Genomic DNA, 14,144 nt, shown 5'->3' with positions numbered 1-14,144 from the left:
ATTTATATTATCGATTGGTGGTAATTTGTGATGAAGGAGGTGAGATTAAATTGATTTAGTTGTTGAAAGGTTCTTGTGAAGATTTAAATTAAGTGAAGTCCTTGATCGATTGAGAATCAAATTAAAAAAAAAAAAAATCGGTTGAGTAATTTGAGTTAGAGGGCATTGAGATTTTAAGGAATTATAGAATTAATCCCAAATAAGTGTGGGAGTTTTATAACAATTTGTGAATAATGGATGCTTATTCCGAGGGAAATGAGTTGTTTTTGAGGGTATTTCCTTATTATGGTTAATTATATCCATGCAATTGTGACAGGACGTACTGAGCCCTCGAGCGAGGAGGACACAGGCAGGCAGCAGGGTTAGCTGCGGGATTCACTAGTGAGTGGACCTTTATTTTTATTTAAATAATGCATGCAGCATGGTATTAAGTTTTGAAATGTGATTTTATGGAAAGAAAAGGATTAAAAAGGAAACAGTTGACAAGGAGGCCAGTTTGGCGCATGCGTATCTTACCTAGTTGGCAGACCCTTCTAGGTAATAGTCTGGTTGGCAGTCCCTTCCAGACTACAGCTCGGTTGGCAGTCCCATCCGATGCGTCATCTGGTTGGCAGTCCCTTCCAGATGACTTGAGGTAGTTAGTCGGCAGTCCCGTCTACTACATGTGGCTAGTTGGCAGTCCCAACTAATCACCGCCTCCTACTCCGGTTGGCCGTCCCTTCCGATGCGTCATCGGATGGCAGTCCCTCCCCGATGGCATGAGATGCCTAGGAAGCAGTCCTTCCTAGTCATCAAATGAGTTTCTTGGAAAAAGATTGAGTTGGAAATTTTCATGAAGTCTCGCTGCAAGATGGTTTTGTTAAAAAGAGAAATGGGGAAGCATACCATAAATTGTTTTGACTCTCATTTCAGTTTTGTCCACTCACTCTAATGGATTTTATATGTTTTCCCCTGGGCCCTTCGTTTTCAAATGCCCAGATTTCAGATTAGCAGAGATTGCGTCCAAGCTCAAGGACTTTGGAAATCAGCGCTTCCGTTTTTGTCCGTAGGTTATTACTTAACCTACCTTGTATGATATCGGCTTAGTTTAGTATTGCTCTGATAAACCTTTTCTTTTAAGTTTGATGGATGTTGTGGTTTGGTTTGTTGTTGCTTACGGAGGATTATGTAGGGATTTGAACTTTCCGGATGTAATATATGTACTTGGATTGTAAAATTCGATATTGTAGGTTGAGTAGAAGATATAGTTGAAATCATGTCCAGGTTTGTGAAATTTGGGTAGCCCATTTTTAGGGGAGGTTCTGCCGAATTTTCTGTAGGATTTCGCTTAAAGTGGGTCCCGCAGGCTCGTATCCAGGTAAGTGGGGCGTTTCCTGGGTCGGGTCCTGTCACACGATCTCTTCCTTCATCTCCCTTCCGTTGCCGATGCTCTCCTCCATCTCCGGCCACGCCTCCGCCGCCGGTTGGCAGAGTTCGATCATCTCATGTCTCGCCGGAAAATTGATCTGCGAGGGGAGGAGAGAGAAAGGAAGGAAAACGTTTTCTGATGTAGATAGATTTGTAATTTTATAATTTTTCGAAGGTTAAAATTGACATTTTACTATTAAATGGGTTAGTGGGAATCTTAATTAGTTGGTGGGGTAAGTGAGAATGTTTTATGCAGAATCTGTGCTATGGGTAAATGACCCATATTTAAATTCATGAGTATGTAGTGGCATGCCAAATTAAATTTATGAGCTTGCAGTGGCAGGTTGTTGCCTATCGGCAAAATTGTTTGATCATGTTGATTGTGCTTCCAAGTGGTGCGGTTTGGTTACCAAACCGAGTATTATTTTAGTTTACTGGTCTGCAGTGGCATTCCTATATGATATTTAAATTCATGAGTATGTAGTGGCATGTCAAATTGAATTATGAGCTTGCAGTGTTGGGTTGTTGCCTATCGGCAAAATTGTTTGATCATGTTGTTTGTGCTTGCAAGTGGTGCGGTTTGGTTACCAAACTGAGTATATCTTGGTGTTATGTTGTGGGATGGTTTTTCTGATAAAAGTACGTACTTGAAAAGTGTTTCTTTATTGCTATGATTTTTTGAATCTTCTGGCTGTGATGTTCGAGAATAATGTTATTGGCTTATCACTTGAGTCATTCACTGAGCGTGCTTTTTGATCATTCCTCATTTCTTTTTGTTTGTAGGTTCTTTTAGTTTTCGGTTCAGAAGAGTTTGGATGGGCAGCGAGTAGGATTTTCTTTTTTGGTTGACTCTTGTAAAAGTAAAGTACTTTGCCTTGTAAGTAGCACGTGGAATCCTTTTGGGATTTAATTAATAAATGAGTTCTGCTATGAACTTTTCTTTACCTTTTTATTTACCCGCAAATTTTCACCCTACTTTATTTCATATATATATATAATTTTTTTTGTTTAATTCAGCAAATAAAAATGCTTTGGTTGAGTTCTCGGCCAGGTTTTTACAAATGGTATCAGAGCAATAATCCTAAGATTTTGTTCCTTTAGTACTTCATTTTTTATTGTTTTTAAATTTTATTATTTATTATTATTATTATTTATTTATTTTTTGCATTGTGATTTTAATAGAGTCAAAACTTTTCTATTAGTTTCAGACGTTCAGTTTACCTTTATTTGTTAAAGTTAGAGACTAGTAGTCTGGGCAGTGTTGTGGGTAATTAGATCTACCTGTTTGCTATCAGCGCTTATTGTCATGATTGAGGAAGTTTAATTTTATTTATTTTTTTTAGTTTCTTTTGTTTTGGGTAGTTGTTCCTTTTAATGTTTGAGCTGTTCAGTTCCTTTGGGACTTTGTTGGTGGGATTAATTATGTTTTGCAACTTTGCTGTGGAAGAATGTTGCATTGGTTACATGTTCTATTGTGGGTGGCACCAATAGCTATGGTTTTGGTTAATTGCAGTCCAGGTTTTTTTTTTGTTTTTCCCTTTCTTCCCTGGAAGTTGAACTTTCTACTTGATGTAGTGTTTCAATCTTTTGCTTTGTGGTAGTAGTTGAGTCAAGATTTTTGTTTAAACTGTGTTTTACCTTGTAACAATAGAGTGAGATGTTAGTACTACTTGCTCAGGTAATGTGTTGGTTGCTTAAAGTTCTAGCATTCTGTCTTGCACTATTCTTGTTGTCTTTGCTTGTTTTCTGATATGTTTTTTGTTTTTTTGTTTTTTTTGTTTTTTTTGAGTTGTTACTTTCTTTAGTCTTGTCTATTCCTAAATTGAAAACAGAACTCCATTTTGCTTTCGGATAACACTGTACCTTGATGTTTGTTCCTTGCAGTTGTGTTTATTTACAGATTAAATTTGAGGCATGACACGGCTGGGTTTGGTTTTTTGGAAATTTTCTTCCTTCAGTTTTATGCTTACGGGTTTGAATTTGTTGAGTCTGTTTATAGCCTTCTGTAGAACAGGTTGCAACAATTGGTTGATTATTAAGGGCCTACTCTAGTAAATAGAGAAAAGAGAAAGAAAGCAATAAGATGAAATGGTAATTCTTCGATAGATCTCAAAACGGTCTGAAACCAGTACATATAGGGAGCAAGATAGATAAGAAGAAAGGATTAGGACACCTGTCCCATTTCCTATAACAATGACAGCTCATTCATATAAGGAAATTCTAATATTAACTGATAAATGAGTGAACATAGTTGCTTCTTGTATACAATACGATGGCTTTCCAGCTGGTCAGCATAGTTGCTTATGCTCTTGGACCTTCACTCACTACTTACGCAGAGTTTACACAGCATGAGGACATGCCTTGAGCTAAGGGGGCGGGATTGTTAGGATCTGTTTGTCTTATGGGCCAAAACTCTTACATGTTTTATGGGCTTAGTAGACTTTATGACCATCTTATATAAGCTACTGAGTTGTACTAGAGGACTATCATTGAAGAATATTGAAGTTTTCATTTACTTATTTCCTTTAGTTTTCTTTAGCTTCCTTCGTTTACAATGCCATTTTCCGGTTATGATCCCGTGGATCGTAACATTGATTAAAGTTGTTCTACTTTGTTTTTGCCATGAAAGCATATTTGCTTTATTGCTGTTTATCAATTGATGTGGCACATAGTTGTAGTTGTGGTTCGAGCTATTTGCAATCCAGATTTCTTTTCTTCTTTGAAGTTGGATTTTCACTGTGTGCATTTTAATTATTCCAAGTTTGGTAGTTCTCATATTGGCTCTTTGGTGTGTGCCATCGGTCTACCCAATGATGGGTTTCTGGGTTACCATGTTCTTCCGTTATTGGCAAATTAATACCTACCGCAGTTAACAGCTAATTTCTACCTCATATGTATGCCATGTGTATGGTGAATGATATGGTGGTGATTTGTTTCTTTTTAATATCGCTTTTTAGTCGAGTGTTTCTTTCATTTTATTATAAATTGTAATATCAGGAGCACCTTTGATTTGAATGGGCTATGTACCATTTAGTTATTGTACCAGTAATTTTTAACACGTTCCAAGTATTAACTGGGGTTGGACTTGCAGAACTTGTGTTTTATTTATGCAATTGCAGCTGTGTTTTTTTACTTATATGTTTCTTTCATATTGTCGTGCAGTTAACAACTCCAAGTCATCAATCAAGTTATCAGCGGACTTACCAATAAAGGCCAGATTTCCCAATAAAGCCTCTTGCTCTGGCTTACATTTTATGTTCAAGCGGCTACCTGAACTAAATGTTGCAGCTTTTTTAGGTAAAATCTTTTTCTTGTGCTATATATTTGAGAGACCAATGGTGACTTTTAGGTTTCTTCTTTTATTTATTTATTCCTAAACCACAAAAAGAATGCTCTTCCAATCCATTATTCATGATTAGCTAGTTCATGGAATAGGAACGAGTATCTAGAGGTAACAGCTAGCTACCACTTAGTTAGGCCCGGTATTGTGTCCCATTGTTCTGTTCCATTAGTTTCCAAAGTTGATCTTGCTTGCTTGTGCCAGCAAATTTTACCAATATTATTCTGTGGTTGACATGTTATTGTGTCAATTTGATTCATGATTTATACTTTTATAGCATATTGTATGCTAAACATTTGGTGAATGATGGTTATTGAGATTTAGTTGAATTACACTTAATTTTAGTCTCAATGAATTATTGTTCATATATGCTGCTAGAATAACAAGAATGTTCTTATTATCTGTTCCTAACCTTGACCCTTATACACCGTTTAATAATTGTGTATTTGATTGCTTTTGATTTTGTTGCTGTGCATGAGTGTAGTAGTTGATCTTCTTAGGAGAAACTTTTAAAACGCCTCTGCCCCCTATAGACTTACACATCATTTTGTATATACAGCGTTTACCAAATAAGTTCCAGTGTTTGGATCACTGAATTTAAATAATTCTGTATGTGCAATATCTGATTATTTTTACAAGCAGAAATTTTTTATATTCGGAGCCTTTGGCAAACTACTTTTATTAAGTTGGTTTAGATTTGCTCTACTTTTCTGTTTATGTTACGGGTCCTAATTGGTGATTAGTTTTGCCTCTCCTTGTTTATTCATTCAGATTACTGGTAAAGTTTGTTATTCCAAATCAAAACACTTGGCATATGTTTTTTTTTTTTTTTGGCTTTCACCAATGAATACCTCTCAATAAAGGCCTTTTTGCCTTTGATATTAGTTATGAGCGCTTCAAAGTCGGATTCAGTTATTACCTTAACTGATGTGCAGCTTGGTTGGGTTAAACCCTTCTCCCAGCACTATAACAAGCACGATTGGGCTCCCGCTTTCCATTTCTAATTTCCATTTAACCTTTTGTTTACTTTTTGTTTACGTTTGCTTCTGTGAGGTTATATCTACCTATCTTTTATTGATTTTTTTTCACAATAGTTACTTCTATTTTTCTTCAGTTCAAATGTATTTATCTTTTCAATGTGTATTTATGTCAATTAGAACTTTTGTGATAGAGCACATCAGTTATAATATAATGCCAAGATGTTATTGTTGGTATTTTGGCTCGTTGATACAGTCTGGAAAAGCTAGGATTCAGAAGTCAAATCGAAGTACAGAAAGGAAAGAGGTTTACGCAGCTTTTCTATAAGTTCTAGGAAAGTTGGTCTTTAAAGTTCTGTTAGGGTTTGTAATACAGGCTTAGAAAGGTCAATTATGCCTTAGTCTATTAGGAATAGGAATCCTAATCCCATGTTGTATCAGCAACTTCTATGTGCTATAAATAGGAGCAGGAGGTTTTATGAAATCAAGACAGAGAGTGCAGAAAACTGAGTCCGAGTGACAGAGAGGTAAGAACTAGTTTGAGGAGTGTGAGGGATCTGCAATAAGTACTTGTAAACACCTAAGTTCTTCATAGTGAATCTCTCAAGAGAGATCACGAAGTGGATGTAGGCTAAAGTTTTGGCTGAACCACTCTAAAACTGCTGTGTTTTGTTTCTGTTTTCAAGTTCATCTATTTTCTATTTTGCTTAAGTAGTCAAACACAAACGATTCAAAGGGGGCTTACACTACAGTTATAATTTTCTGTGTATATCTTTTGCAGCCGGGAGTATATATTAAGAGGAAGGTCCCCTTCTGACTTTATTTGTGTTGGTGAATATGAGAGGTATGGAAGGCACTTCTGCTAGAAAGAGAAGAAACAGGAGTTTATCCCCCCCGGCCTCTAAATCCTATTCATCACTTGAAAACATCAAAAACTTCATCATCAAGTTCAGCAGCATCAAGAAGATCACCATCAAAACTGATGACTGCTAATATTGAAAATCTTCCCGAACATGTTTTGGTTGAAATTCTCTGTCGACTTCCTTGCTATAAATTCGTCTCTCAATGCAAGTCTGTGTCCAAACGTTGGTGCACTCTCATGTCAAATCCTTCTTTCATTGGCCGCTTCCTGTGCCTGCAAATGGAAAGGCCAATAATACGTACCATGATAAACGCTGAAGGGGTGGAATTCCTTAACAAGACTTCATCATTGTCCAAGCCACTAACTCCTTTGTTCAGAAGACTGATGAGTATCTACAGTTTGGAGAAAGAGCCAATTGTGGTTGGTACATACAATGACTTGGTTCTGTGTTGTGCAACCGAGTATGAACAACGTGATTACTGCATCTGCAATCCATACACAATCCAATGGGCTGAACTTCCTCCCCCGCCTCGAGTATACGAGTACACACCTGTGGGATTAATCTGCGATCTTCCCTATTATAACAGTAAGTCAGGTGATCAGGAATCAGGAGATACCATCAAGCTTAATTCAGAGTATAGGTGCAGGGTTGTGAGAATTATTTTTTCCCCTGATCAGGAATTTTCCTGCACATTGGGAGTGCAGATCTTCTCTTCTGAGACGGGTGAATGGACAGAATCAATCGTATTCCCCCCAACTGCCGTTAGGTATGAGTCCATTGATCCCAGCATTAGCTTTGCTTGCAACAGAATGTTGTATTGGATGGGTCGTCGTTGAAATTTTTTTATTTTTGGGTTGGATCCATTCATGTTCAACAGTAGTAAGAATAGTACTAGCATTAGTACTAATGGGAATAATACTATTGATCGCTGTAAATGTCGATTGATTGAATTTGATAACTGTGGGTGTGAAATACTTCGGTGCGTAGGAGTCCATAGAGGGTGTTTGTGCATGTCCGAGTACGACTTTGTCAGCCGTGCTGTATTTGTTGCCGTGCTGTATTTGTTGCGGATCTTATTGTAGGAGAACAAGGTGGTTGGATGGTCAAGTGTCATGGAGGAACTTCCAGATTATGTATAAAAGACATGGTGAGGATTTATTCACTGGATGAAGAAAAAATGGATTTGCAGATTGATGAAGAAAATTTGTGTATATTGCTAGCTTTTGACCCAGACGATGATGATATCTTTTATCTGCGGGTAGATGAGGACATTTTCATGCGCAACATTTTTACAAGTGAATGGTCAAAGGTAGCAGAAAAGAGTCCAATTGATAGTCCTTTCTTCTACCCATTTGTGCTCCCATGGTGGCCAACACCAGTTCCTAGACTACCGCAACATGCACAACCAAGCGGGGACAACCTCTAATTCTCCCTTGGTAGGTATTTGACTGGCATCAGAGTATTGAAGTTTTCAGGGGGTCAATCTGACGGAAGGCAGACTTGTGTGATTTCTGTATTATTTGTTTTTGCATTTTTTAAAATTCATAAATGCACCAGTGCAAGTTTAATCTGTTCCAATAAAGTGTGCTGTAGGTGTTACATATCAATGCATGGGACGATCGTTCTGTTGGTTACTATTTGCATTCCTCAGTATTGATCGAGGATATGTTGGGACATTTAAAAAAGTAACCCGTCGTAAGGGTTCAAAACTTCAAATTCACTGTTGAATGGGAAAAGCTTCAAATATGGTGATGTGTAAGGACTTGTTTTTCTTTCAATAGCAAATATGATCGAGTCACCTGCATTTCTAGAATGTCTTTTCTGTTAACATCATTATGGGTCTTATACCTGATATTGAATCTTGTACTACAATATTTAGTGAGAAGCTCGATGCATTTGGGGAAGGAAAAAGCTTTTATTCAGGTGTGGTGTAATATAGTTGGGGTCATGTATAGAATCATTTCCTTTTTGTTTTGGGGGCTGGTTTTTACAGATTGAAGGTTATAGTATTTATAGGAAATCTTCCCTTCTGTTGAACTTCTCCAGGCGTTGTTGTGGACAGGTCATCGCAGTGGTTGATCTACATGTCCACACCAAAGCCAAGAGCAATTCAACTTCCAAACTAATACCTAAGGCGCATAATAGCTACTGGAAGATTTATGGTCATTGTAGATGTGAGATTTAGTAAAAGGGGCCGTGTAGGAGGAAGTTTATTATTGTCTCTTCTCCACGCATTCACCATGCGTATCCTTCTTTGGTGTTGGAAGAATTGGAGAGAAATTGAGAAGACGGAGAGGAATGAAGATTTTACGTTTATGCACAGGAATATACTCGGTGAGTGTAGATTACAGTCAACAAAAGGTAACGGTGCGAGGACCAAGAGAAAACAGCTCCCTCGCTTTTGGAATCCTGAAGACAATGATATTGAAGATGATGGAGACGAAGCAGAACTACCACCCACAGTGACGATATCGGAGTCACGACCCAACACCACCGATTGCAAAAGAAAGTACTTGTTAAGACAGCCTTCTTCAATGGCTCTCACTAGGGTTACCTCTTTGAGCTTGAGAGCATGGAAGGAAGTCTTCACCAGACCCTATTCATGCTCATGACTTAATTAACATATAAAGTACTTACAATGTGAAATCATTTTTTTGGTCTGAAATGATTGTTGTAATTTGTATAACAAGATCGATGGAAAAAGGGCAAAAAAAAAAAAAAAAAAAATCGATGATAATCCTCTCCTCGGTTTATAATTCTTGCCATAATTGAGTGCAAGTCTACCAAACTAATTGGCTAAGATTGACAACTTTGAATGAATCTATTGGTAAGATTTGGCATTCAAGTTCCATTCCTTGACTATTATCAAAATCTTTAGGGGTCAGCATGAACTTGTTCTCATACTACTAGCAGCTACTACTCATCACCCAGACTTGTGTAACTAACATTAGAATTGGCCAAAAATTTTGTACATTATCAATTGAAAGACTTCAAGTATCATGCACATGAATAATGCATTCTAATAACCCAAACATGAGATGGACTCTCTTCATCAAACCACTAAGGGCTAGTTTGGGATTGCTGTGACTTTAAAAAAAATTGTTGTTGCTGTGTTGTGAAAATAATCAGCTGTGAATTAAAACAGTTTCGTGTTTGGTAAATAATATTTTTAAAAGTGTTGTTAGTACATAAAACAACTGCAGAGTGTGTTTTGATCCACATCAGCTTCTAAAAGCAACCTCTGGGCTGCTTCTAAAATCTGCTGCCAGTGACCTATAACTTTCAATTAAAGCTGTGTTTTATTTATTTACCAAACACAATAAAATCTAAAATTTTGAACAAAAGCTGATTTTTTTAAAAGCGAATCAATCCCAAACGGGGCCTAAATGTAATATAAGCTGGTTTTGGATTAAAACTTTATAAACATAAGTCCAATCTATATGAGGTCCAACCCATCCAAAACCCTCCAAAGGGCTCTTGCCACATCAGCTAACTAACCGTTTGTGTGTTCAAAAAAAGCAGCATGATGTCTAAAAGAACGTATCTGGACCCGAGATTTCAAACATTTACTACCCACCCCTCTTCTTGGTAGGCTGCAAAGCAATCTTGAGATGAGAATTGGTGAACAAGTTACTCATGCTTTTAGGCTTGATGTGCACGAGCAACTCTGGAAAACCCTTTATGAATAGGTTCTCCTCATGCTTCCACCATCTTCCATCAGCCACAAACCCCTAAAATGTAAACCAAAAGTGTTAAACCTAAAAATATAACAACAACAGAATTGATATCCTAGAGAATACAATTTTATACCAAGTGTGAAACAAAGAGATGAGAGTACTTACATAGAGGACAAGTTGTTTGTCAAAATTACTATAATCTGTGCCCGGAAAGTGAAGCGGAAAGATTTCTTCTAAACACTTGTCAGAAACTACGCCGAATCTGGTTCCATCTGTAGACCACTGTAAGGCATCGCTCACACTTTTCTGATTAGTGCAGAGCAAGATATATAACTGACGGATGAATGGAACCACCCCAGACGGCAAAGAGTAGTCTACAACTAGACTAAACATATTCGTCTGCCAAAAAAAGAACGTTGGCAGAGAGGTGTCTTGTGAACTTGAACCTTCCTTAGTGAACACTTATCGGATTTACCTTGCGACGTAGTGAATATAAATCTTGAACTATTCGCTGTTAGAAATGGGTACTGTAAGTGACAGATCAATTCAAGAAACAGAACGTTATTTGCAACCAGATATGTATATATATTTACGACTAGGATTGGAAGTAGTTAGCAATCCTAAAATATTAAAGTAAAATTTAAAGGTAGATTGAAATATGACAAACGATTGCAGTGAAGTTGCAATCCTAAAATTAAAAGGAACGAAAACAATACGTAAAGAACAAATGAAAGTATATCAAGAAAGGAGAAATCGAATTCACTGACTTGAATCTTTGAGAGAGGCTTGCTTTGGTGCAATGTCCTAAGACATAAATACGTCCCTACACACTTGCTGTAGATCTTCTAGGACGTCTGCCCTGTAGGATTCAACTCTCAATCCAAGGTTAGCAGTGTTGCCTTGGATTCTATCGCGAACGTCAATATGTGTTTTCTCTCAGAAGATTTTATGGAAGATATGTGAGTCTCAAAAACGATTATTTAATAATTTGGCCTTTGTGAGTCTTTTATAGAGTTCAGATTGAACTGGTATGAGAAGTTACAACTGTTCAATTTGAATTTCAAAATCGAACAAATGTGTCCTTTGTAATTGTAATTGCTTTCATATCTATCTGAAACAAAGAAAGACGTCAAAAGATGTCTGTTCAGCCAAGACGACTGTTCGGGCCTGAGACCAAAGGCCTAGTCTTTGATCACCACAATGTAATTTGCATATTAGGAGTACTATAGTCTGCGCATCCTAATTTAGGACTGCAACAATGTATCTATCCTAATATCATATTAGGAGTGCTATAGTTGGCGCATCCTAATTTAGGACTGCAACAATGTATCTATCTTAATATCTGCAAATGAACAAAGTACCAACAATACCCCACATTTTCTATTCAAACATCAACCAACAAGATCAACATGTCAAAATTCTAACTGAAACAACAATAGAACATGAGCAATAAAATTTATGCATCAAACCATAGTGACCTCAATAAATCCTAACAAGGTGAATGGTAGATATAGAAAGACCAAACAATTCATAAGCATTCTTATTTCTCTTTTTTATTTTTATTTATTTATTTTATTCAGTGTGATACTTGACAAAAACTTGCATGAACTCAGTGCTGTAGAATTTGGTAAAACACTCTAACTCTGTCACATGATTCTGAACCAGTTAATAAGACTCGATGACCAACGATAAATTTCATCATTGAAACTAACAGATGACTTCAAACATCACACATTAAAGAACATTTATTGACAACACTAACTCTCAGAAAATCTACCACCTCATGTTTGAAAAAATTGGCCAAGTCTGTTCTATGGCTACATCTTTTTTCTATTTAAAGAAAAACATGTGTTTACCACATGAAGGCAATAGTTTATTTTGGCTATTGGCCTCCTTAAAAGATCATAGTAATCTGTTCATGTAATAATTGTTAGTGACAACAAGATCCCTGATTGCTAGAATTGCAACTTTTGTTATGTTAAAGAACAAACAATAATGATAAACCATGAGGTACCTCTTCTGCAGTTGTGTTCTTTTTGTTACCCCACAGCAGCTTTTTCTTTCGGTCAGCAGTAGGGCTGTCACTCGGTCGGTTCGAATCGATTATAGGCATTACTAACTTCAAAACCAAAGCTTTCGGTTTCAAAACTGAGCTACCAATTACCAACCAAAATTTTCGGTTTTTAATTATATCTACCAAATTCGGTATTTCGGTTTTCGGTATTACCAACTTTAGAACAACTAATTCTTTATAATATAAATTAGAATGAACATTTGAATTTTATAGTCTAAACTTTTTTTTTTTTTTGAGATGAATGATGTCAATCTTTATTGGAAATTAGAGAAATTACATGGAACAAAGGTCAGCTGCAACTGCAGCTAATAGAAACTGAGGAGGAAATGAATAAAAACAAACTTGAGAAAAAGAAGAAGCTTGAGAGGCTAGCAAGTGTGCCACTTTGTTGGCATCTCTTCTAGCATGCACAATAGTCACATTTGGCTGTGACTCCAGTAACATCAACAGGTCATCATACACCCTTCCTAGTGTAGATGTGTTAGGCATAGCAGCAGTAGTCAGTTGGCGCTGGACCTTGGTAGAGTCAGTCTCCACTACCACCTGTTGCATGTCATGTTCCATTATATAATCTAGAGCAGCTTGAAAAGCTGAAAGTTCTGCATGTTCTGGAGATAACAATTGACTGAGAGGACCTCCCCCACCAACAATAAATTGTCCATCTGAATCCCGTATCACAAAACCAAATCCACCTTGTCTTGTAGACTCATAGAATGAACCATCAATATTAACTTTGAGAGTTCCAATTGAAGGAGGCTTCCATTTCTCAACCCTCAGACATCTAGTTGCTTCACTCCTTAACTTTGAATTATGAAAGCGGTAATCATGTAGTCGAGACATTGACCTGATCAATACATCACAAGCAGGCGTGCGTTTAGCTTCCCAAACTCGACAGTTTCTTTCTTTCCAGATACCCCATAGAAGATACATCAAGTCGCCCAACTCTTTGATGGACAGTTCCTTAGCACAAAAACGTAACCAATCCAAAACATTGAGGTGATCAGTTTGTGGATCATAGCAGGTACGCGTAAGATAAGGATTGGCATATAAAACCTGATTTGTATAAGAGCAATTCCGGCAGAGATGTAACGTTGTTTCCATCTCCACCTCACATAAAACACAAGTTTGTGACTCCACATTCACATGTTTCGAAGCTAACCGCTCCAAAGAAGGGAGAATATTGTTGCACACACGCCATACATGAACCTTTGCAGAGTTAGGTATCAAAACTTTCCAAAGTGTCTTCCAGAAATCCATACCCACAGAGAGAGAAAATGGACTATAAGAAGAAGAGTGAGCAAAAGAAAAGCGATATGCTGTTTTCACCGAAAATTTGCCATCCTTTTCTAAATTCCATACACATCGATCATCCAGCATTCTAGAACTCAAAGGGATATAAAGAATAGCTTCTGCCTCAAGCAAAGAAAAGGAGGATCTAATAATCATCTACTAATTATAGTTTTTAGTAAAAATGTTTCCAAGTGTATGCAAGATGAGGTAGCTAGCCTTTTGGGGGTGGAGATAGTTGATTCTCATGAGAAATACCTAGGGCTTCCGACTTATGTTGGCCGTAAGAAAACTGCTACATTTCAGTACATCAAAGACAACTTAGCAAAAAAGTTGACGAATTGGCAAGGAAAGCTTTTGAGTGGCGCTAGAAAAGATATTTTAATCCGGGTGGTGGCTCAAGCTTTACCAACGTATGCTATGAGTGTCTTCCAGCTTACAAAAAATTTTTGTGAGGATTTAGAGCAAATGTGTGCTCGGTTTTGGTGGGGAAGTACCCTAGACAAAAGGAAAATACAT

At 37.2% G+C, this 14,144-nt stretch overlaps 1 protein-coding gene and 1 long non-coding RNA gene across 2 annotated transcripts; one reads left to right on the top strand and one right to left on the bottom strand.

Annotated features, from left to right (window-relative positions):
* Positions 1–3,761: 3,761 nt before the first annotated feature.
* LOC121049678 lies at positions 3,762–8,221 on the top strand. The gene is made up of 2 exons (XR_005801034.1): positions 3,762–4,704; positions 6,506–8,221. It is a non-coding gene; the product is annotated as an uncharacterized LOC121049678 (long non-coding RNA).
* A 4,390-nt stretch (positions 8,222–12,611) lies between these two features.
* Positions 12,612–13,595, bottom strand: LOC112171284. Its single transcript, XM_024308488.1, has one exon. The coding sequence runs from the start codon at positions 13,593–13,595 to the stop codon at positions 12,612–12,614; it is 984 nt and encodes a 327-aa protein (XP_024164256.1).
* Positions 13,596–14,144: the final 549 nt, after the last annotated feature.

The sequence above is a fragment of the Rosa chinensis genome, chromosome 6, assembly GCF_002994745.2.
Source record: "Rosa chinensis cultivar Old Blush chromosome 6, RchiOBHm-V2, whole genome shotgun sequence".
Classification (NCBI taxonomy): Eukaryota; Viridiplantae; Streptophyta; class Magnoliopsida; order Rosales; family Rosaceae; genus Rosa; species Rosa chinensis.
Note: the sequence above shows the minus strand (reverse complement) of the source record. Positions and strands in the feature narration are given on the sequence as shown.

What these genes read in the sequence shown, in the direction of transcription:
- LOC112171284 (XM_024308488.1), bottom strand. Translation starts at nt 13,595, where the DNA reads ATGGATTTCTGGAAGACACTTTGGAAAGTTTTGATACCTAACTCTGCA.